The sequence below is a fragment of the Squalius cephalus genome (genome assembly GCF_949319135.1).
Source record: "Squalius cephalus genome assembly, chromosome: 21".
NCBI lineage: Eukaryota > Metazoa > Chordata > Actinopteri > Cypriniformes > Leuciscidae > Squalius > Squalius cephalus.
In genome coordinates this window covers 4,995,779-5,019,485 of record NC_137142.1, presented here as the reverse complement: position 1 = coordinate 5,019,485, position 23,707 = coordinate 4,995,779, and the positions used below count along the sequence as shown (strand labels likewise).

The 23,707-nt window shown below is 38.3% G+C and overlaps 1 protein-coding gene across 2 annotated transcripts; it reads right to left on the bottom strand.

Annotated features, from left to right (window-relative positions):
• Positions 1-1,058: 1,058 nt before the first annotated feature.
• On the bottom strand, positions 1,059-7,451 carry prph2b (peripherin 2b (retinal degeneration, slow)). Of its 2 annotated transcripts, none has more exons than XM_079856353.1 (3): positions 6,463-7,451; positions 5,314-5,560; positions 1,059-4,131 (listed from the first exon to the last, which is right to left on the bottom strand). In XM_079856353.1, exons 1-3 carry the CDS (start codon positions 7,041-7,043, stop codon positions 3,931-3,933), a joined length of 1,029 nt encoding a protein of 342 aa, XP_079712479.1. In that variant the 5' UTR covers positions 7,044-7,451; the 3' UTR covers positions 1,059-3,930. The 2 variants fall into 2 exon arrangements, with proteins under 2 accessions (XP_079712479.1, XP_079712480.1); XM_079856354.1 differs by having other exon boundaries at positions 2,890-4,131; positions 5,314-5,506; positions 6,463-7,412.
• Positions 7,452-23,707: the final 16,256 nt, after the last annotated feature.

The window sequence follows — 23,707 nt, the reverse complement described above, 5'->3', positions numbered from 1 at the left end:
ACTCTTTCGGCTGTTAAGTTTTAAAATAGTAATAAAAATATATTTTGAGATTTAAATAGTTGATTTCTTGGAGTGATTAGTTTGGTTTACAGGAAAATGATAAGCAGTTTATTACAGTTATATTGTTAAGATATACAAATGCAAGTATATACACCACAGTTATTTAATTGAATATACAATATTATCAATATTCTTTAAAATCTTATTTAGGTCTATGGTCTGTGTGTCTGCAGTTTCATGACACGACAACCATTAACAAGGAGTAACTGGGTTTTTCTCAGTGAGAACTAGCTCACTCACAAGTTCAACCACTGTTTTATAAATATTTGTAAGTAAATATTTTTTAAAGTTGGATCCTTGCAAAATGCACATATGGGATTTCCATGTCAGTATGGGTCTTTAACAGTCTTTGACATTTCTACTACAGAAAATGCGTCTAATACAACTTTTATTCTGGCTGCCTTTAGATGTCTAACAATTACGTCTGTAGCACGTCTTTACTTGACATCTATACAATGTCCAGAAAAGACGTAAAAAAAACTTTCATTCTGGCTTCTGTGAGGACGTCTTCTGGATGTCTAAGAATGACGTCTTTAGCACGTCTTTAATTGACGTCTATACAATGTCCAGAAAAGACGTCAAAAAAACTTTCATTCTGGCTTCTGTGAGGACGTCTTCTGGATGTCTAAGAATGACGTCTTTAGCACGTCTTTAATTGACGTCTATAAAATGTCCAGAAAAGACGTCAAAAAAACTTTCATTCTGGCTCCTGTGAGGACGTCTTCTGGATGTCTAAGAATGACGTCTTTAGCACGTCTTTAATTGACGTCTATAAAATGTCCAGAAAAGACGTCAAAAAAACTTTCATTCTGGCTCCTGTGAGGACGTCTTCTGGATGTCTAAGAATGACGTCTTTAGCACGTCTTTAATTGACGTCTATACAATGTCCAGAAAAGACGTCAAAAAAACTTTCATTCTGGCTCCTGTGAGGACGTCTTCTGGATGTCTAAGAATGACGTCTTTTAGACGTCTTCTGGACGACTTTTTGCTCGCTGGGCTATTTGACCAAAATTTCTGAATTGTCAGCAAACTATCTAGATAACACAGTGAATGTTTATAATCAGGGAATGGGACGCTAAATATCATTTTGGCTTTAATACGTTTTTCCCAGAAAATAGGCAAGAATAAACCTTGTGTCCTCCATGATTCCCGATCTTTCCGACAACAAAGTACTTGTGCGACGAGCTGGTAATCACGACTTAAAGTGGTAAGTAAGTAGGACATTTCCGATAGCACATGAACTTCTCTGACTACACAACGTGAACGAAAATAAAAGACAATTAAGCAGCAGCCAAAGGTAAATTTCATGTATGCAGCTCTAAAGCCTAAAACCTTAACTTTCCCAATAATAACATTTCTTTTCTGCCTACTTGTAATGACAATTGCATTTGTGTGTCATGGCCGGAGCTTCACCTGAGAAGGTAAGCTGCTCCAGAAAGCTGATTAACAGCTTTTATCCAGCCTTCACTGTTTATGGACTTCAAGCCCGGAGAAAATACCAGATGACAGATATTCTGTTTAGCACATACCTGTATGCAAAGTTAGAATTGTAACCCTTCTTAATCTCCATTTTACTTAGCTTAATATGAAATTGTTATTAACTTAATTGGTATTAAATTAATATGAACTTTAATACTTTTTAGCCATAGCCCATAACTTCTGGATGGATGGATTGATTTGTATTGAGTATTTGTATCTCAGTGCAAAAAAAAAATAAAGTCCAAGCTAGTGCAAAAACAGGTGGGCTACTCATTATAAATAAAATTAAATGAGTAAGACTTTATTTTAAGGTCCAATTCTCACTATTAACTAGTTGCTTAAGCATGCGTAATTACTAGTATATTTTCTAGCTGTCTATTAGTACTTATAAAGCACATATTAATGCCTTTTTCTGCATGACCTTATTCTACATCCCTGAATCCTGCCCAATACCTAAATGTATCAACTACCTTACTAACTATTAATAAGCAGTAATTAGGCATTTATTGAGGCAAACGAAATTATGCCTTTTGATTTGGATATTGATTATGGCACGTTCTTGATATGTTTTGTGACATTCACCAATATATCTATTCTAGAGCAGTGTTAATTGAAAGTTGTTTCATTGTGGACCACATCAACAGTAAAAGTAAAGAAGCTAAGAGGTGAAGAGATACATTTTCAAGTTAATTTATGCCGCTTTTGTCAATTATAATGACTTTTTAGCCTGTCAACTGACTACAGGTCTATTGTTTAGTAAAATTTTGGCATACATTTTTTAAATAATATATGTAAAGGGGTAATTGAAAAGCAGTCTCAGTAGTGTGACATACAATACTTAATCAGAAACCATTTTAAAACAATGTTTTTAAACCGTACACTTTCCTTTAAACATATTTATATTTTAATCTAAAAAATTCCCGTCCATGTTTTTTGCTTAAAGGTATTCTGAGGATGGGCGTTCAGCTGTTCTGAGCAGGACAAAAGTCCCATTTAGAGCATTCCCTTCATCCAATCAGGTAAAGCTGTGTCCCGCTGGGATTCAACTGTCCAAACATCTCTTACCTGTGACCAGCTCTACAACCACTTACCTCACCCCACATTCACCCCTCATATTTAAGTCTTTTAAGTATTTTAAAGCCTAAAGTTAAACAGAAGCAAAGAGTCACATGGTGGAGGTTGAGGAGATTCCCCCCTTCCATATGTGAAGCGCTTTGAGGACCCAGAAAAGCGCTATATGAATGTAATGAATTATTATTATCTGTTCAGAGGTAGGTGTGCATTAGGGACAAGCTGTAGTATATACTACATTTTGCAACAAAAAAAAAATAAAAATACCACAGAATAATGCTGAGTCTCATTAAATATCTTTATCTCACAAATGGAGTTAACTACATGATCCACAAAAACTGACATTACTGCAAAGTCAAGGTCAAATGTACAGAGAGGTATATGTGAAAATGAAAAATTCACAGAAATTATATGAAAAAGAATACAACTGATTGGGTTGTCTGACTTAACAAATCACACACAATCAACTAGAATATTTTACATTTGGTACTCTTGACAACTTCTGTAACTGTCCCATAGCTGTATACTCAGCAGAGCTCTGAAATGGTGCAAGTTGAGGCAGAAAGCCTGTTTTCACATCTCTTCAACTAGTGAGGCAGATATTTAACCCGAGAACTACACACATTAATGGCGAACGTGAGTTTCCCCATTGTTACAGAGTTCTCTCCAGTAGATCACCATCAACATGCTTTTGAAGATTGTCAGACAACCTAAGGCCTGTTAAAGGCAGCGTTGTGTAAACACCAAGGTGTGCCACTGTTTCCATCCCTTTAAATCCTGAGAGGTGACGGAACGCTTTTTCCTCAGCTGCCGGATAAAAGCTGCCATGTGACCCCTTCAAGAGAGGTCATTTCTGATTTCATAGCACACAATGGCTTTAGGATGAAAAATATATTATAGGTTGAAATATATGCTATTGCATGTGTGAGGCTGTCGGGTTAAACATCCGCTCAACCAATAAATAAACTGGAAATATAAGGGTCAAACTTGATACTTCTACAAACGAACGTGGACGGTGAGGCTTGTTTGGTTGGAATATCAGAAATGGTCAGATGATAATATCAGGACATTTACAGATATATTTAAAATGTTATAAAATAAACTTGTTAATTTATATTTTGTTTGTATTTACAGTGTAGTGTGTACATTCACATTTCAGTTGGAATCTCGTCAAATTGTAGGTGTATTGATCTTATCTGTATGCATATACACCTATATTTTTAAGAGAGAACATTTTAATCAACCTTTCATGCATTCCTTCTCCCAAAAGTGGGAGTGGCTACGGACATGATGGGGCAGGAGGAGGCGTGGCTCTCAGCTTTATGTGGGAGCTGCTTCTGCCTCTTCCTCCTGTACCTGGTTGCCTTTACACAGGGAACTGATCTTCGTCATGATGCTAGAAAGTGTCTCCTTTACACTATGTTCCAGCAGCCATCCCTCGCTTTCGCTCTCAGGATTCTCTGGGTCTGCCAGGGTTTCCAGTGAAGTAGTCAGGTACTGCAAACCGACAGTCACCACAGCCTGCAACAAAATTTCAGGTTAATGAATCTCTAGAAAGTTTCACACATGCTCAAAGCTGCATCATTGTTGTGTGCTTCTGATGTTTTTATCCTTGAGCTCTACTTTTCCAGGAAATATCCAGTTTGGCACCAAGAATCTAGGACAGCGGTTCAAGCTAAGGTTAACCCTCTTGAACTAATTATTTTTGTATATTAGGTGTCACGTCACATTACGCAATCATGAAAGGTCCCAATGTACTTCAAGCAAAATTGAAGAATGAACTGGTGTGTAGTCATTTAGAACAAATCAGACCAAAACGAAGTTTGTTTGGAGTTCGGGAGTTCGAAACAGCTTGCCAAAGCAAACATTTCGGAAAAGTTTGCTCAGACTACTACCAGTGGTCCTTGGCGATTATGTAAATCGACACTTTTTTCCTCATGTTTAATACTTTAAAGCACCTTGATTTAAAGCAATCTATTGTATGAAGTGTCATACATAAATGTGATGTGACTTGACTTGGAGAGCTGATTTTCAGAGCTTGTGCAAACATGTTTACATCACTATGATCAGATGCTTTCTTAACTGCCGTTTTCTCATCGCTGTTATTTTTGTTGTGTGTTTATTTTGTTATTGAGAGAAAAGCACACAGCACATATTTACATATTCATCTAAATGCTGCTCCCAGCAGTGTGTGCGGGGTCGGGATGTCCGCTAACAGTATACCATCATGTATTTCAAATTTCTTTTAACCACTAGGCGAAGAACTTGCGTACTTGTAGCATAGCGGGTCCTTAACAGTTCATATTGAAGGTTTGCTGTTCCCATCTACTCAATTGTGTATGCAATTACTGTATAGTTTAATGTATTTTGTAGTAGTAATGTAGACAAGTTCTGTAAGAGGAAAAGTTTAATATGTGAAGATGCCAAATTCATGTTATTTGTCAACTTCCCACGTGTTAAATGTTTATCAGTTATACCTTGTCATGTCATCAACACAAAGTGTTAATTAAATCAATTAAGCAGTTAATTAATCTGATTCTTTCAGACCTATTTATATTACTCTTTACGCACCAACTGACCTTATAATCTAGCAGCTCTCTTTAGAATCTAGCAAAACACTCTTTACCCACCAAGAGTGTAATCTAGAGACTAAGTCAAAGGTCACGAGTTAGCTTAAGATTCCAGTTCCTCTCCCATACCCACCTCCAAAATAATGAACAGCAGCACAAAAGCACCAATACTGTTCATCATGCCTCCATAGTAGGACACCAGGGCTTCACGGCAACCTCTGGTCCAGATGTTTAGGTCCTCAGTGTGGTGGTCATAGCTGTAGTGAGCGGAGTTGTTGCTCAGGTGATGTTGGATGCAGGGGCGAGGGGAGCCAGGGTTGCAGCAGCTGAAAGGAACGCTTTCCATCAAGTATTTGCCTTCCACGTTGCTCTGGATACGGCTAAGAAATTTCAAAAAAAGATTGAGAACTCTCTGGCATATTCTTGGGTGTGGCATTTAAGATTTCAGGAGTGACAGGCTTAGAAAAAAAGTTGTATCTTTACGTTAACTTTGAGATTACTGGACAAAGATTAGAACTCCAATCTGATGATTAAAAACAAGACCACTTTTTAAATTAGATTTGTGAACCTCCTTGGGATAATTTATCACCTAAACGGTGATAGCCCCTTTGGATGCTAACATTGGGGGCAAACTCCATGGGAGATAATAGATTGTACAATGTTATTATTGGTGTGGAGAGTAAGCTTTAAAGGACTTTGGAATAGGATCCTGACAGATTATCTAATCCATGGATCCGTTTGCCCCCTTTACCCATTTCCTTTTTATAAAACCCACCAGCCAATTATCTACTTTGGAATCTCTCAAAACAAACCCTTAAATTTGATTCCTCTTGCATTCAGCATTACAGTTTTCAGGGGTTCTGCTTTGAGAGGTCTCCGTTAGAACTTTTGTGTTATCTTTTATCTTGGTTATTGTATATATTATTGCACAATAGAGCACCTTCTGGGTTGCGCTTCCTGAAGAGGAGAATAATATATACATCAGCTGATCTCTTTCCGCTTAGCTGCCTTAAACAAGATACAACTTCCCCAAATCCCTCTGAACATAAGCCTTGATAACTTTATCCTAATACTTGGACATATATGTTTAATGCCTGTACCTTTTGAATTGATCTACATCTATAGTAACTGTTAACATTTTTTCATCATTGAAAAAAAGGTACATCACAAGAAGTTGCATAAAAATCATCCAGAATCTCTTCCACTTAGATACCTCGCCATCTCTTATCTACGTTTCTACTGATACCTATTGCTTTTTAGGAAAAAAAATATCAGTACTCACTCTTTAACATCGTCATTGCTGAAGTCCAGGTAGCGATTGCTAATCCACTGGATCTCGAACCAATCCTTGTAGTTGTTGTTTCCGCAGCAACGGAACTCAATCTGGGTCATATCCAGTGTTCTCTTCATGAAGCATCGTCCTGGCGTGTCTGTGTCTTTGTAGTACTTCATTCCATTCTTCAGGCCTTCAGCCAGGACGAAGTGCAGAGAGATCTGCATCAAGAAACACAGCAGAGCCGTGACAAAGAGGGTGATGCAGAAAACCACACATCCACACATGTAGATCTTCAATAGATGTTTCCACTTGGTGAACTTGACTGTGTCAAGGGAGTCATGGCACACTTTGCCCCCAAAAGCGTTGGCACCACAGGCCACAAGTCCCACCAGAATGAGCAGGTTGGGCACGAAATGACTCTCATTGTTATCCATAATCTCGCTTCTCTTGCGCAGCTCGATCTTGAAGAAGATCCCCATGCTGAATATGAGGATTCCAGCCATGACAGAGAGCCAGTACAGGAGCCACAGTCCTTGGGCAAGCTTGACCCGTTTGGCCAAGTCAAATTTCATAGGCATCAAAGCCATTTTGTTTTTCCTGTCTAATGAGTCACAATGATATATTCACAGGGATTCTTCTTCAGTATGATTGCCTGTTACTGTACGATTTGATGTGTTTTCTTTTCCTTGTTGAAATTCTTGAAGACCTTAAACTGTAGTCCAGAAGATTAGTTTAGTAATCCGTCATCAAGTATGGCTGCAAAATGTACTGTAGCAAGGATTCCCCCCTTCATACCCATTCTGATCATCCACAATTTAAGAGAGTCCATAATGTTGACAACCAGAGGCCTCTTCCTCTGGAATTTCTCATAAATCCACCAAAATGGACCAGCTGGGGTGCTACGTGGCTTTTGCTGATGGTTCCCTTCCCTGCAAAAGGGGGTTGCCGGCTGAGGAGCTGTATGATTGTAGAATCCAGTTCCTCTACGTCATCCTAAAGCCCACTAATCAGCACTGATCCCATTTGCAGATGAGCCGAGGACTAATCCTTTATCTTACTCTGTTATTGGTTAGTTACTTTAGCATCAGTTTCCTTTTTTACCTGCTGGTATTGCTGGGCTGTGGGATATCTTTGGATAGTCTTCAGACCAAAGCATTCTTGTCTGATAGGCCTTTTGTTTGTACCTTATATGGCAACTCAGACCACTGATTTGTTAGGATAATACGCTCAAATGTACCGCTGGGTGGTTTGTATTTTCCAGCTCCTGTGTCAATAACAAATATATTTACTTATTCAAGTGACCTCTTGTTAAAAAAATTATTTCCCAGGGTACATTATAAAACATAAACTTACACTATCACATTAATAATGCAAAGGAAAACAAAAACAACATTACAAAAAGTTAATATATCGCTGAGTCTTCATCATAGTTGTGAAATGTTCAAACTTTGTAGAGTGAAGCACCGGTAGTTCAAACATTTTCTTAATATTTAATTTATAAAAAGAATTGAAAAGACTTTTTGGGGGCACATTTTTCTGTGCATGATACTTCTGCTAAGTGTAACCTAACCAAATGTACAAATGTATTTTGCTCAGCAATTGGCTTCCATCTGTAAACTGGAAGAACTGGTTGAGGAACAACCACTCCTTGAGAAGACAAAGGACCTTTCTGGAAATTAACATTTGAACTCACCCTTGTGCACTATCCAGACGAAAGTCTCACCTCAGAAACATCCTAATCTGCATTTCTTCCCCTCATCCCCCACTCATTCTCCCTCATGCTGAGATCACCAAAACTCACACAAGAATCTATATGGTTTAATGTGAATAATTATCATCGATGTTTAGTATCATTTGAAATGTCTCAGTGCGACTGGTACAAATGTCTCATTTCCAAATATGTAAAACATAACGTTTTTAAGAGATAACATGCCCACAAAGGAGGGTGGGAGGGTTACACCCTCCTGTTCTCAAAGGGTGTAAACACTGAATGCAAATTACCATTGTTGGCAAATGTTTCCATGTGAAAAGCTATATAATGAAATGCAACTGGAGGCTCTGGGCCTTTTGTAACTCAAAGTTGGCCCATGATGCTAAGAGTGACCAAAGCTCTTAGCATCATGTATTTTAATGTTAGGTTTGCATATTTTCTCTTTATTCTAGAGCATTCAATGTTATTGAATTGATTATCTTTGAACTTATTATGAAATTGGCATGATACATTTGCCTGACATAATAAATTGTAAACATTTGGTTTTATTCTAACGGACTCTAACATTGTTTTCATTAAAGAGTTAAAATGAATAGTCAAACATTCGCTCACATTTAATGAATAACGAGAATACATATGAGAAAATATATTGCATTTAATCAAAATTACTTAATCAAAAAGACAGTAACACGCAGAGACCTTCCCCGCTGACGGATGCCTCCATTGGGCCACATCTATGATATAACGATAGACCCCAGACAGGCCAGGTAAACGTGACCGATGTGTTTATCCTATTGTCTAACTCCACAAGAAGTTGGACAGGTCTCTTAAGATTATTATCACCCAGACATGTAATTGAACAATCCTTGTCCCCTGGTCAATCCTCCCATAGCAACTTCAAAGTTATGGACAGCTTTCCTTCTTCCTTCAGAGGTGATTTTTACATGATGAAAGGAGATGAAGCCACGTTTTTAATGTCATTATCTAGTTGGCTAATTTTTGATCCTCAACAAATCATGGGGAGATCCAGTCATAAACCCGTCCAGACAGATTTTGCCCCTAAGTCAATCCAATGTACTTTGTCAAAGAGCAATTAGCTCATTTGACAGCTACCATGAAGAGCAAATCAACTTTCTGTGTTCGCTACTTAACCTATTTGCAGCAATCACAAGCTCTTATAATTAGTTGTGAACTTTAAGTCCTTTGCCACTTTGGTTAAGCCTAATCAAATACCTAAACATTCTGGCTCAGAGACAATGGGTGAAGATTAGGACCTTTGGTGGATTGACCCCAAGTCTTCTGTAGGGTCTCTTGCAAGAGCACTTGACCTGTCTTTGGACTAAGAGCTAATTGGTTGAGTTGTAGAGTTGCCTTGCAGCCATGTCTATATGACAGCCCAATGGGGCATCACCCCTGTAATTAGCGTGTGTGGGTCACATGTGACAAGATTACAGGGACTGATAGGATTTGAGTGACTTACTGTCAGATCCATTTAGAAGGACACATAGGCACTGGATGATTTGCACGCAATGCTTCTGCCCCAGCAAACGAGAAGATTGAGAAGCTTGTTACGTTGAGGCTCAAGTGTGCATATTTGTAGGTGTGAAGGGAACTCTTGGTTGGCCGTTGTTATTGTGGGGCATTCTGAGCTCAACATAATATTCTGTGTTTCTTTTTGTGATGACCTCTTGTATGTTTTTTTAAATTTGTACTGTGCTTTAATCTGTTCTCAATTCCAGACAGAGTAGGATATAGTTGTGATGACTGCAGCAGATGAGAGGTTCATTCTCAAAGCTGTTGTGTACTACTGAACTACAGCTGTACTACTACACTACTACTTTGGCAAGCTGTGAGAATAGAGCACAACATCGACCACCCACTTTTTCAGTGGCCTTGGTTCTGGAAATATTTCTCCATTCATTGTTTTCATAGGGATTAAAGAAAAAAAAGTTCAATAAAGACTTGAAAGCCTTGAACCAACCTGCTCCAAGATGGACATTACAAAATTTGACTTGTTTTGAATATTTAAAAAAATTTGAATTTTGCAATTCTTTGTTGGAGTAGGCGGTCATGGCTGTGTTTTTATTTATTTATTTGCAATTTTCATAGTAACATTGAATTGTTCTTGGTAGAGTTATTAAAAATTACCGACTTCGGTAACAAATTTAAAAATGTGACCATACCAGCATTTCCCTTTACCATTTTGGGCACCATTGAACGGATTCTTAAACACCTTTGACTGGCCATTGTGTTGACGCGCTCAACATATGTCTGTGATTGGCTACCATGATCAACAATGACATCTTTGACGCTCTTCACCGAGCGCTTACACAGAAACACGGGAGCGCTTATTAGCAGGCGTCTATCAGCGGATCCCTAATATATCTGCTGATAGACGCTGCTTTCAAACGCTCCTGTGTGTATCTGTGTAAGTGCTCGATGAAGATATATTTTTGATGTGTTGATCATTGTAGCCAATCACAGACATATATGTTGAGTGTGTGAACAAAATAGCCAATCAGAGGTGTTTAAGAATCCGTTCAACAGCACTCAAAATGCTAGAGGGAAATGCTGGTATCGTCACATTTTTAAAATTTCAGTACTGACTTGTTACCGAAGTCTGTACTTTTTGACAACTCTACCAAGAACAATTCAAAGTTACTATGGAAATTGCAACATTATTTCCTATGTTCTCTAGTTCTAGCGGATTATGTGTTGTGCAGTTATTCATTTGAAGTTGATTTCTTTTTTTTTTTAATGAAGTTAAAATTACAATGACTTGACTCACAACAAAAAAAAAAATTCCATTAAATTCTACTGTTGCTTTATTAGGAGTGGACAACAATGTGATGATTTTGCTGGTAATATAAAATTAAGTACTTTTGTTAGTATTGTAATGATTGTATTTAGTTTTTTATTTGGCCAATAATTTTCCAAAAAGTTTTATGATGCTTAGTTTCATGAATCGCAAGTACGAGAGTATTGAGACCAACATTTTTGGTAACACTTTCTATGAAGATCATGCTCATAATGAATTATAGCCCCATTTATACTTATTTATAAGTATTACTATTATTAAATATATTTATAAAAACTCATTAAGACATGCATTTGCTTTTTCAACGTGCATGCTCATAATCCATTATACACTGATTTATAATATAAAAATATATCACATATAAAATATATCCAGAGATACTTGTTTGCTGTACCAATTAGTTATCAATTATGTTTTAAATGGCTAATGTTTGCTAATTTTGATTTGTTAAAATCAATGTAGCCTCAGCAATATGCATGGTATTGCTTTTAGCAGTTTGAAATTATACTTTAAAATATGTTGCAGTGTTTTTCAAAAATTAAAAAAGATAAATTTTTCTTCATGATTTCTTAACATTTGCTTTAGGAAAATTGCATCCTATGTTTTCACTTTACTTAATTCCACCAGTGATGCATTTATACAGTTAGTAACTGTATTATCATCACTCACAATAAGTATTTATAAGAATATAACACGGCTATCAATAACAACATATTCATTTATTTGACAGAAATAAATCTGAATAACTAAAAAGTCATTGTAACTATAATATAATAATATTATAGTAATGCAGGTTGCATCTTTATAAATACATTCATGGAACCATACGACTGACTAATTAATACTTATAAATCAGTGTATAATGGATTATGAGCATGCGCACTGAAAAAGCAAATGCATGACTTATAAGTAATTATAAAAATAATATAAATGTATATAACTGTTCTTATAATGCAGTATAGGTCTTAATTAGTCTTTTTAAATATATTTATAAAATAGTAATACTTATAAAGAAGTATAAATGGAGCTATAATTCATTGTAAGCATGGTCTTCATAGAAAGTGTTACCAATATTGTTTTTTTTTTACAATTTTCAAGTTCGCTAAAAAATGAACACAGAAGTCCTGCCTGACATTTTTCATGTAATAAATGTTTTACAAATTCTGAAATTTCAAAATTATGGTATGTAAAAAACATACCTGCCTTTTACCTTAAGCCATTAACGTACAAGAAAAAAAATCATTGACTGAATAAAAAAGGTTGACGCCTCTCCACTTCCTTCCACTGTAGGAAAATTAACCCAAAATATCGCAGAAATGGTTGTTGCGGGGGCGTCCTCAAGATGGCGTCGGTGTGGGTTACATTTTCTCGGCTCTTTCCTGAATTTTGTGAACTTGATTTTTCTTCCCCTTTGAAGACTCTTTTGTTCTCAATGCACTGATATTAAGTTTGTTCACGCGCCCCATACATGAAAGATACAGTGTTTTGTGAATTCCTAAATTTTTTCCCCATTTTCCTCAACGACCATTCACAATAGGCTACAGCACGTGGATCTGAGCTCTCCTGTGTGGCGTCATGATGGAGGTGGACGATATCCCGAAATCTGAAAGTGTTAAACGTATGCATAATTATGCCAAAACTGCCCATGATCTGGATTAATTGGATGTGTGTCTTCCCAAGTCTCCCGTGGCAAGCTCTTTACCGAAAATGTGACACCTAGCCTCAGATCCTTCAAATGCCGTCTTGCTGGAAGCAATAGAGAGACTGGGTAAGAAGCAGGGTGACTTTATGGAGAAACTTCTGGAGATAGATAAATCGGTTGCATCCAATTCCACCCTCATCTCCGATCTCACAACAAGGGTTGACGCTGTTGATAAAAAAATCAGAGAATACAGCTGTTAAATCTGATAAAATGGACTCTCAGCTGTCTACGCTGGCTGCAGAAAACAAATGATTATGGGATAAAGTGGATGAGCTGGATTCCTACAAGAGGCGATGGAATCTGAGGATTTCAGGTATGCTGGAGGAAGATGGACATTTTTCTTCAGGTGTCACCAGGCTTAGCAGATGTTCTGAAGTCTTCGATTGATGTTGCGCACAGGCTTGGCCCTAAACTGGGAAATGAACGCCCTCGCAAGATAATTGTTCAATTTCTCTCTTGGTCTCACCGTGATCGTATCTGGGCTGATGCAAGAAGATCAGAAGTGCTCAAACAGAAGAAGATAAGGATCTTAGAGGACCTGACGCAGAGGACGAAGGAAGCCCGGAACAAGCTACGTCAAGACAACGCATCTCAACTCTTCAATTTATTCCTTTTTGATATTTTGATCCAATGGACAGTGACCTGTGAGAGTTCAGTTGAACTACAGAACTTAAAGTGAACTGAGTGAACACATTGTTGGAGTTCTGTCACTTCGGTCTGTTTATTCTTGGTTTGGTGACAGAGCTCTGACACTGCTTGTGTCTTGTCTTGTTGTGAGTGCATGTGAACATGTGCCCTTCTGTTTAGGTGTTTTGTCTGTTTGGTGCAAGCACATGGCTTCCTGCATGTTTCCCTGTGCCATGTGCCCGACTGTTTATTGTGTAGCCACACCCATCTTGTTATCTAGTTATTGGTTAGTTTTTCTCCTACTGATCTCCCTCGTTACCTGCCTTGTTTGCTTCTGATTTAATCATTTGTCCCACCTGCTCTCATTTGTTACCTGCCTTGCTGCTTCCCTATTTCTTCTCCTTGTTCTTGCTGTCCTGTGCTGGATCGTCATTGTTGGCCATGGTATGTCGCCAAATCGTTGACTTGTGCGTCCCTTCATGTTTTGCCTGCTTCCAGCCAAGTCAAGTCTGTTCGGTTCTGTTTTTCCCCCTCGGGGTAGTTTTTGTTGTGTTTGTTTTATTTTATTATTTAATAAAGAAATTAAACCCTGACCTGCATTTGAGTCCTCGCTCCGACCACCGTACCATGACACTACTGTGAAATTTCATCGTGTATGCCATTGTTGTTATTGTTGTTGTTGTTGTTTTCAAATGTGATTGTTTGACCATTTGAAGTTGATCATTTGAAAACTGAGAACTCATCCTAAGTGATGTTTACAAAAAAATTACAAGTGTTTTTCATTTTGAAGGGGGATTTAACATTGTACAAGTGAAAGGTTTATAACTTTTACATTGAAGGTGGTTATGATTTGTAGTGAGTTTAAAAGAAAACTCAAAGACAGCACATTTTATTTATTTTATTTTATTTAGTGATTATTTAAACTGGAGTAACATTTGATTACAAGGAAGAAAAATATACAGTATACAGAAAATAAATATTGTTTAATTTTTGTACTTACCTGCATTGTACCTTTTTGTTTAGAGCTGTCAAGGAGTAGCGGCATCTCAGCAACTTTATTAGACCAGGTCAGCGCTAACACATTTCCCCTTCAAGGGCCGTTACAGATGTCTGATTTAGGACGCTGGAGGTTGAATGCAAATGCCAGGGATGTTCACTGCCGTTCTGACTGTAGAACTTTTGATTGGCGAAATAATTACTGACACTGTCAAAAAGCTGTTGTGGAGGTATTCAAGAACTTTTATTTTGAAAGTTGTTCTCTGAAAAATACGCCAACCACAAAGGAGAGCGCGAGTGAGAATATCGAAGAGCGTGAGTGAGACGATCGGGAGCGTGAGTAAAGCGGGGAGTGAAAGATGAAAAAAAACAAAAAGAAAACTTTTTTAGTGATTTATTTGCTTTTATGTGGGCAGCAGTTGACGAGTGTCGAAGTGAGCTAACGAGGAGCTGAACCGAGCTTGTGCTGTCATAAGTTTCAAGTTTTGTTTGTTTTTTACTCCCTATTTTGAGTATTCAGATACTGAATGATGGCTCCTACACTGATGATGCCGTCACCAGAGTGCTGCCCGGTTGCTCAGCCCTTGTGATTGGCTAGGTGTTCCGTGTGCATGGTTCCCCCGTTGGGTGACCCCCACGTGTATTTCCATGATAAGTCTCCTTTGAGCTTGTGTTTTCCCACTCTCTCAAGGTTTAAACATTCCACCCTGCGGGCTGCAACCTCTGAGTCTTCCATATGCATCCCGTACGCGGATCATATGTGTATTTTAAGTCCTCCCTATGGGTAGGCATTGTGTTACATGTTCCTCCTGGGATATGTTAACCAGTGTACCTTGGTATTCTTGCGTTAAGCCTAGCCTTTCTTCCGTGCTAGTCTCACGACAGGGAGCTCAGTCTTGCGCAGGGCACTGGAAGACAGCCGATGTGGCGTGATTATACTGGGACCCCCAATTTCGTCAGTCACTGACGTAACACGTAGTGACCGTACGAAAGGGAACGTGTCGTTTATGTATGTAACCCTTGTTCGACGTTACGTCCCTCTGCCACAACCGCTGGAATAGCCTGGAGTTCAGTCTCGGCTCCGCAGCGAGGAAACATAATGCGAGAATACCTGCGCTCCTCCTTTTATAGTCCTCCTTTTATATGCCATTGGCTCATTTTCTAAAACTCGAAGGTGATAGGCTTCTAAGCGAAACCCCCAATTTCGTCAATCACTGACGTAACGTCTCCGTTCCCTACTCAGGGAACGAGGGTTACATACGTAACCGAGACGTTTCATTATAAGTTACTTCCTGATTTCCTGAAGATGACAATTTTTCATTATTTTTTTCCCATGTTATTTATTTCTATTCATTTATTGTATGTTTAGTTTCTATTGCTTTAAATGTTTTATGAATTATTATTATTATTATTATTTTTTGTAGACTATATCTTACTGTATGTACTTGACTGCCTTGCTTTACATTGAGCTTCTTATCCTATTTTTGTATGACATGTATCCTCTGTGATCTTTGTTCAATAAAAAAGAAAAGAAAAAAAAGAATGGTTGTTGCCGATTATGCACAGTAGCGGAGCCATATCAGTATCAAGGTCCCGCCCCCACACTTTTAATAGTTTCAAATAACTAAATAAAACCACACTTATTGGAAAAACGAAATCTTGAGCATACATCTGTGTGATAAGATCTACCTAAAATTAAAGAAATCTTTGTTTGTTTGTTTGTTTTGTGTGGATTTTTTAGTTTGGCTTATATTCCTTTCCATGTTTTATTATACTGCTGCCAGCCACCAGAGGGCAATAGAAATGCTTTGGCTTCACTTCACAAAAAAAAATACACTGAATATCACCAAAAATAATGATTATCACCCAACCTTAGTCACAATTAAGGAAATGCCAGGTTTTGTTTCATTTGGAATTTATTTAGTTATTTATTTATTTATTTTATTTTTTACCAGGGCCACATGTTGCTCTGTCTTTCTGTGCAGGAGATTATTCTAAGAGCTAAAAAACGGTTGAAGAATCTGTTTACCCATAATCCTCTTGCATCGATAATCTTTTTTATGTACGAAGGCAACGCTTTCATGAGCTTTTAAATATTTTTCTGCCAGCTCACTGCCCTATTATTTCTACACATACTAGATAGATAGGTGGATAGATAGATTGGTGGATAGATAGATGGATAGGTGATAATATTGGTAGGTGGATAGATAGATAGGTAGATGGATATATGGTCTGTATCAGTAAGTTGGTGACAGAAGAAAAAGAGAGAGGTAATGATGAACAGACAGAGGAAGCTGAAGAGGATTGGTGACACATGCACATTGTGCTCTGGATTTGGGGGTGGGGGTGGGGGGGCATTACAAGAATTTCATAACAAGCACAAGGGCATTAATATGTCAGGGGCTCATTGGAAGCAGATGTGTGATTTATTTTTACAGGCTGGTAGTTTGGGTCGTTGCAACAGGCACTGAAGCTATTCTTCCACCGCTTCCCTCACTCACCTCCACCTCCTCTTCCTCTGATATAAAACAACAGCCTATTTTCCTCATGTTGAAATCTGCTACTGTCGTCTTCATCATCATCTTCTGTTCCACATCTCAGAATAATAGTACAGTCGTCAAAACTATGAAACACAATGGAGTATAGTCATGAGCTGCGTCTTTGTCTGGATTCGAGCTCTGAACATAATTCCAACCAATTATTCTAATTTTAGTAATGTGAAGAAATTCATATGTATAGACACTTTATTTGTTTGCATCAGTCAATTGTATACAACTCTTTGACTAGTGGTGTATAATATGTTATATGTCCACTAGATGGCGACTGTGGCATGGACTTCATTTGAATTTTGTCATTTTAACCTTTCAGACTCTGAAAAGTTCACTTTTATTATCCTAAAAAGAAATGTGTCTTTTATTGAATGTTTACAATAGATTCTTTGATAGATTCATAGAAAGAGAAGTTCGTAAGGAGTTAAAGAGCTGTCTGTGTTCTGGATTGACATGCAGTTTTCCAGACTGGCTGACACATGTGAAAGAGTGGAGCATTTAGAGTGACAGTCTGATGGGAGGAAACGGCCCATTATTTAATCAATAGAATTGCATCAATTTGTGGAAAATTTGTGTCCAGTGAAAACAAACGAACAGCCAGTTCAGCAAAGAGGCAGATTTTTCTTTTGCGTGACTCAGAGCACATGTGAGAAGGGCTTCTCACGGTGTGTATCTGTGCCTGTGAATATCTTTGCAGTGAGTTTTCATGCTCTCTGATGCTCATGTGTCCAAACTTGGCTGACACTTGGGTACAAATTGAGTCGTCACACTGGGCTGTCAATCTGATTCAAGGTCTACCTGCTCATACCTCTCGTGACTCCTGCGTGTAAATCTCCAGCAGGGTCGACGAGTTGATGTCAGTGTGTGTGTGTGTGACATTAACTTAACCCTAGAGGGTCAAAAGGTTGTGTTGGGGGGTGGACTTCACCCACTGTGACTAGTTTACACCTGGTATTAAGATGCGTTTTGGTCGATCAGACCAAGTGGGCAGCGCTATGTAAACGGGGTCTAAAACGTTTTGAGCTTGTCCACTTTCAACCACTTCCAGAGGTAGTCGAAAACACATTCGACCATATTTCTTTCGTAGTGAAAACGCTCATGTGATCGAATGTTCAACCAGCCACAAAAGACCTTCTACTCTCCGTCTACTGACCTAAGTAGTCGGCTGAAGACCCAATTTGGTTTGAAGACAAAAAACGTATCAAGCACAATGTTCTCTCACCATTCCTGATTTCTAACACACACTCACAGCGTTCGGCTGGTCTTGCGGCTGTCAGAGCAGAAACTAAAGCTGTTGCTCTGTGTGTTTTTCTGTCGTCACATTTTGCGTTCATATGTAAATTGCACAAGCTTGTTTTGTCCGTTAGATCGAAAGATTCTGAAAAAAAAAAAACCCCATACATTTACCCGCCCATAGACCCTCCCCTTGAAGAAATCAGGACAGAAGTGGTTGAAATGGACAAAAGAGACGGATTAAAACACCAGGTGTTAACGGGAATGTGTCTCCCTCGTCTACTCGTGATCCGATCGACCAAAACGCATCTTAATACCAGGTGTAAACAGCGGCTAAGAATGTGACTTCAGTAAAAAATGCCCCAGAGGCTGAAAACTTCAAAACAAAAGATAGTTAATGTTGTCATGAAACAACTTCTTGAATGAGAAAACATTTGGGGCGGGACTTGATTTTGTCTATAGGGAACTGATCGGGTGGATATTAATGAATACTGTAATATTCCATAAAAAAAAACAATAATTGCCAATTTTGATGTCATGGTGACTTTAAAAGCATTATTTTGTTGTTGTTGATGCATATATTCATGGTCTGGGTAGTATTTTGCCTCTTGGAGCAAGTTTTAACAATTGGAGAAACTCTGAAATGCCGTAAGGAGTAGAGAGAGAGAGATCAAGCGTGTATGAATTACTTGAGTCTTTGCATCTCAGTATATTCAGTAGCGTCTCTTTATCTGCAAACCAAGTTTATCTGCACCAGGAACAGAGCCGTTATACATCGCTAGTTAGAAATGTCTTGAAGCTTTTAAGTTGTTAAACTATTGTACTGATAAAACCGTCAGAGCAGAGCTGACAACATGTTTCTGTGCGATGTGTGTCTGTACTGTGTGTGCGTGAGCGGGAGAGAGAGAGAGTATGTGCTTTCCGTACATTATAAAAATTTTGTGGCAAAAAACAGAGAAATAAGATATTTATTTGCTTGGTCAGTGTTGATGTGGGTGTTTGTTCTTTTGCTGTTGTAGACTGTTAGGACCTTTTGAAATAACTGAAATCATTCGGCGGAGTGATATGGATATGTGATGCGGTCAAGACCTGCCTGGAACTACTTTAGTCCTGCATTTCCCTGAAAATTATTGCACACCTTAGAATGTTTGTCAACCAATCAGATTCAAGCATTCAACAGCCCTGTAGTATAAGAGTTTTTAATGCAAATTGATTTTTTGAGTGCCCGTTGATAAAGATGAGCCAAGAATAAGTTGATTCAAGGAAAGGGAGAAGACATGCTACAGAGGAGAACACCTCTCGCCTTGTTTCTGACAATGAAGCGCTCAGATAGGCAGCCAGAAGTGCAGTGTGGAGCAGGAGCCTGTCAGGCAGATTTATGTCAGGCTAAAGGTGGTGGAATAAAGCTGTTAATGGGGCTTACTCTTTACTGTCCATCACTCTCGACTCGCTATTGAGGCTCTGCCACAGCAAACATTCCCCACACACACACACTCCTCACAGAGACTGGGATACGGGCACATAAATCCAGTGAAACTTGTGAAAACTCTCCTATAAATTCACATTCCAAGAATTAAGGATGCTCAGATACAAGAGAATCTGTTTATATGATGAAACGGCTCCTTGTAAGAAGGATTAAATTCTTCTAGCCAAGGTCAGTAGAGACTGAAAGCGCATTCCTTGTTGCCTTCCCGATCAGAGGCAGAGTGACTCCTGCTCTTCCCATACAGCTGCAACAACATTATAAGAGATTTAATACCATCCCTGACACTTACAAATTCATCTTTGTAGGGTCATTCAATGGATAGTTGGCTGTCTAAATGGAGTACATAGAGTAGGCATAAAATCCGCTTCAGAGGATCAGGAGACAGAAATCTCTTGAAACCATGCACAAGTACATTTTTACCCCTAAACATGTATAGTTTTTAAATTTGCATAAAGGAAATTAAGATGTATTCGATATTCTACACAGAATTTACCTCGAATTCTCATTTCTATCTGGAATCTTTTGTTATTTTGTTTGTGTGAGTTTGTGATTCCCACACACAGTATTGATTCTCATTACTGTATTACAGTTAAATAACTACTGTACATTTTTATCAAAAAGCATGTTTAAAAGCAGTACAAAAATACTATCATGATAGTAATGCTTTCATGAAAATAATGTTGCAATGCAAAAACTAAAGGGTCCTGTCTTTTTTTCAATATTAAACTAAAGTAGCACTCATTGCAAAGAAAGAAATAAAATCTTCACTTTTAAGCAAAACATGTAACAACAAAAAAAAAAAAGTTTGTTATGATTTTGATAGGATGATTTATAAGTCATTCATCCATCCATTAATTCTCCAAACTGCTTGACCCTCACAACCATTTAAAATTTTTTATTTAGTCTGCTCATTAACACCATTCATTGAGACTGTTTTGCGCATGCGAAACATGCATACAAACGAGAGGTGGGATTAATTGCGTGAACAGCCAGTAATTCCCCTGCAATGATTCAACTGACTTCACGCATCCCCCCTAAAATCACCAGTTGAAATGTCAGAATGGCTGAGAAAGTTCATCCTGACAACAGATCATTATTGTCACTTATCTTGGTAAATTGTAATCCACACGATATGGATTCCAGCAATGCTCTCTCTGGTAGAAAGCTTAACACTTTCTGCAAAACTGGCTAGGAAAAGGCCTAACGAAAAGGGAAAATAACAGAAGACGACATCAGTCCTGATATTAAAGGAGAAGAAACAAGCTTCCAAACTCCTTATCTTGAGCTGAAAGTGAAGGAGACCTCACTGTTGCACTTGAGTGCTTTCCAAGAGATTTGTTACATTGCGGGTTTCACTCCTGCCTCGAGAATATAAGCTCACGATCGCCAGAAGGGGCCTTGGAAGGGGAGTCACCTTTGAGCCTCAGATTATATTCTTTGTCTCCATTCCAAGATTCCTTGTGCAGTCGAACGAGACTTGAAGGAGACGCAGAGGAGCACAGATGAGACAAGCAATAGATTACAGACTGAAATGAAGAGAGAAGGCACTGAAAACTTCCCTCAAGAGAAACCGAACGAGAGATAGCAGTCTACAGCTGAAGGCCTGGCCTCGGGTGAGGGTGAAAATGAACAGCAATAAAACTGACAGAGGTTATCTGGTGTCTGTTGCGGAGACGAGGCCTAAACCTGTTGTGCGTGCTTTGCTTCGGCCTGCTTTTACTTGGGCAGGAAACAACATGGCCACTCTTGATCTTTGGCTTTTCACCTTTGACCCTGATGAATCCCAAAGCTAAAAATGGAGTGTCTACCACAAGAAAAAAGGGGGGTTGAATAGCGTGGAATAACTGACAAGTATGTATATTCATACAACTGTGCAATGTTTTTTTGTCCTATTTCTAATCTAATAAAGATGTATGGTGTTTGAAGCCAAGTTCTGCTCTGCATATTTGGATAAATCATTCCCACCAAAGCATCCTTCCAAATTATCTCCCCTGGCTGATCCTAACGTTACACACACACACACACACACACACACACACACACACACACACACACACACACACACACACACACACACACACACACACACACACACACACACACACACACACACACACACACACACACACACACACACAAAAACACAGAATAACATCTGATCGTGGAACCCTACACTGAAAAAAAACAATGGTGTAGAAACTAATTTCACTTACAACATGCTAGTAAATTTCGCAAAGAAATGCAAGTAACACATTGAATTAAATGTGGAATTTCGTTTTTTCTTGTAAAACAACCCAGTAAACTTTGAAAAATGTTTTTTTTTTTTTTTTTTTTTACAGTTTACAAAGCTGCTCAGCCAACTCTTGGTATTTTTTTTTCTTGAGTCACCAGTGTGTGTGTGTGTGTGTGTGTGTGTGTGTGTGTGTGTGTGATGGTTGAGCACAGTGGTTAATAAAGAGAAAAAAGGGCTCATTGTGGCAGCAGGGGCACTGGGGCACTTTCTGATGGTGCGTTCACTCCCCGGGATGACCTCTGACCTTTATTAAACTGTAATGAGCAGCAGGGCTGAGCGGTCTTATCTCAGACCTGTCACACAGGCACAAGGCAGTGTTGGGGATTAACTAACTGAAAGTAGTGATGATACAACTTCATTATGTTTTTCAGCTGGGAGACAGTAGCACAGCAACTTTTTTGTCACTATTGCACACAAAGATCTTAGCGGGCCGACACGCTAGATTCAGTCTGGGGTCAAGATAGGCATACTTACATGCGGACTAGCATATTCAGTATTTGTACTGGCCATAGAATGATTAATGTGCCTCGAAACACACCTTTTGCTCAGTTCTTTGGTGCTCAATCTATTTTTAATGCTAAAATGCATTCTCTGAGAACGCCACTTTACTGTTGGCAGTCTGATCAAATCATTGCATTGTGAGATGCAGTATTTCTTGAAGTGCCCTCTGTTGTGTACGGCACATTTCGGCAAATGTATAGTAGTCTTCCATGTATACAGAAAATTTGTATATGTTGCATATTATACATGAGTATGTTATATATGTATATATATGTATAAAAATATCAGTACGTTTTTCAAATGTTTTTAAATGAAGTCTCTTATGCTTACCAAGATTGTATTTATTTGCTTAAAAATACAAAACAACCAGTAATATTGTGAAAAAAATATTACAATTTAAAATAACTGTTTTTTTTTTAATTTTAATATATTTTAAAATGTAATTTATTCCTGTGATCAAAGCTGAAGCACATTTAAAAACAACGCAGGGTTGACCAAAGTGCTGTACAGATCATTATACTCAAATAAAAACAGAACAGATTATAATCTATAAAATAACGAACACAAAACTAAATAATTCCTTGAAAACCAACATTAAGAAAATATGTTTTAAGCTTTGATTTAAAAATGGAGAGTGATGGCCCCGATTGGATCGACACCGGTTGGCTGTTCCAGAGTTTAGGGCCTGCTATCGCAAAAGCTCGGTCTCCTCGATGTTTTAGCCTAGATCAACGGACAGAGAGCAATCCAAGGTTGCCAGACCTAAGTGACCTAGATGAGTTATGAGAACGAAGTATGTCAGATAGATTGGCTGGTGCTTTATTGAAAATCTGTCAAATTGGGGTAAGAGAATATTACCCAGAGGGAAGTATTATAAGCATTCCTTGAATGAAAAGGGGCATTATTAGGCTTTCAGTCAAACACTCAGCTGATACACTGTCCTGCTGTAGAGTTGATCTTTATCTCGGTGAAGACATTTGCAGACCATATCCTGATACAGAAATCTGCTGGTGAAGAGAACTAGTGTGGATGTTCAGTTAATAACTGCTTAAAGCTGCAGCATGGAACTTTTGCCTCTCTATCACCATCTTTGAAACAGAAAATTGTTGTTTTAAGAGTTATTTTTTTATATGTGGGTTGTGCTTCGGCACTGTGAACCTGTGATCCCCACATCAGAGTTGATCTGTCATTGTACATCAACATGACAATTAGAAGTATGTCCTGCATATATCCCCCCAAAAATAATTCATCTAAACAAGTAACGTATCTGCCGCTTTTTTTCTGACCAAATAAAAACATAAATGTTTTAAAATAAATCCTGTTTGGATCTAATGA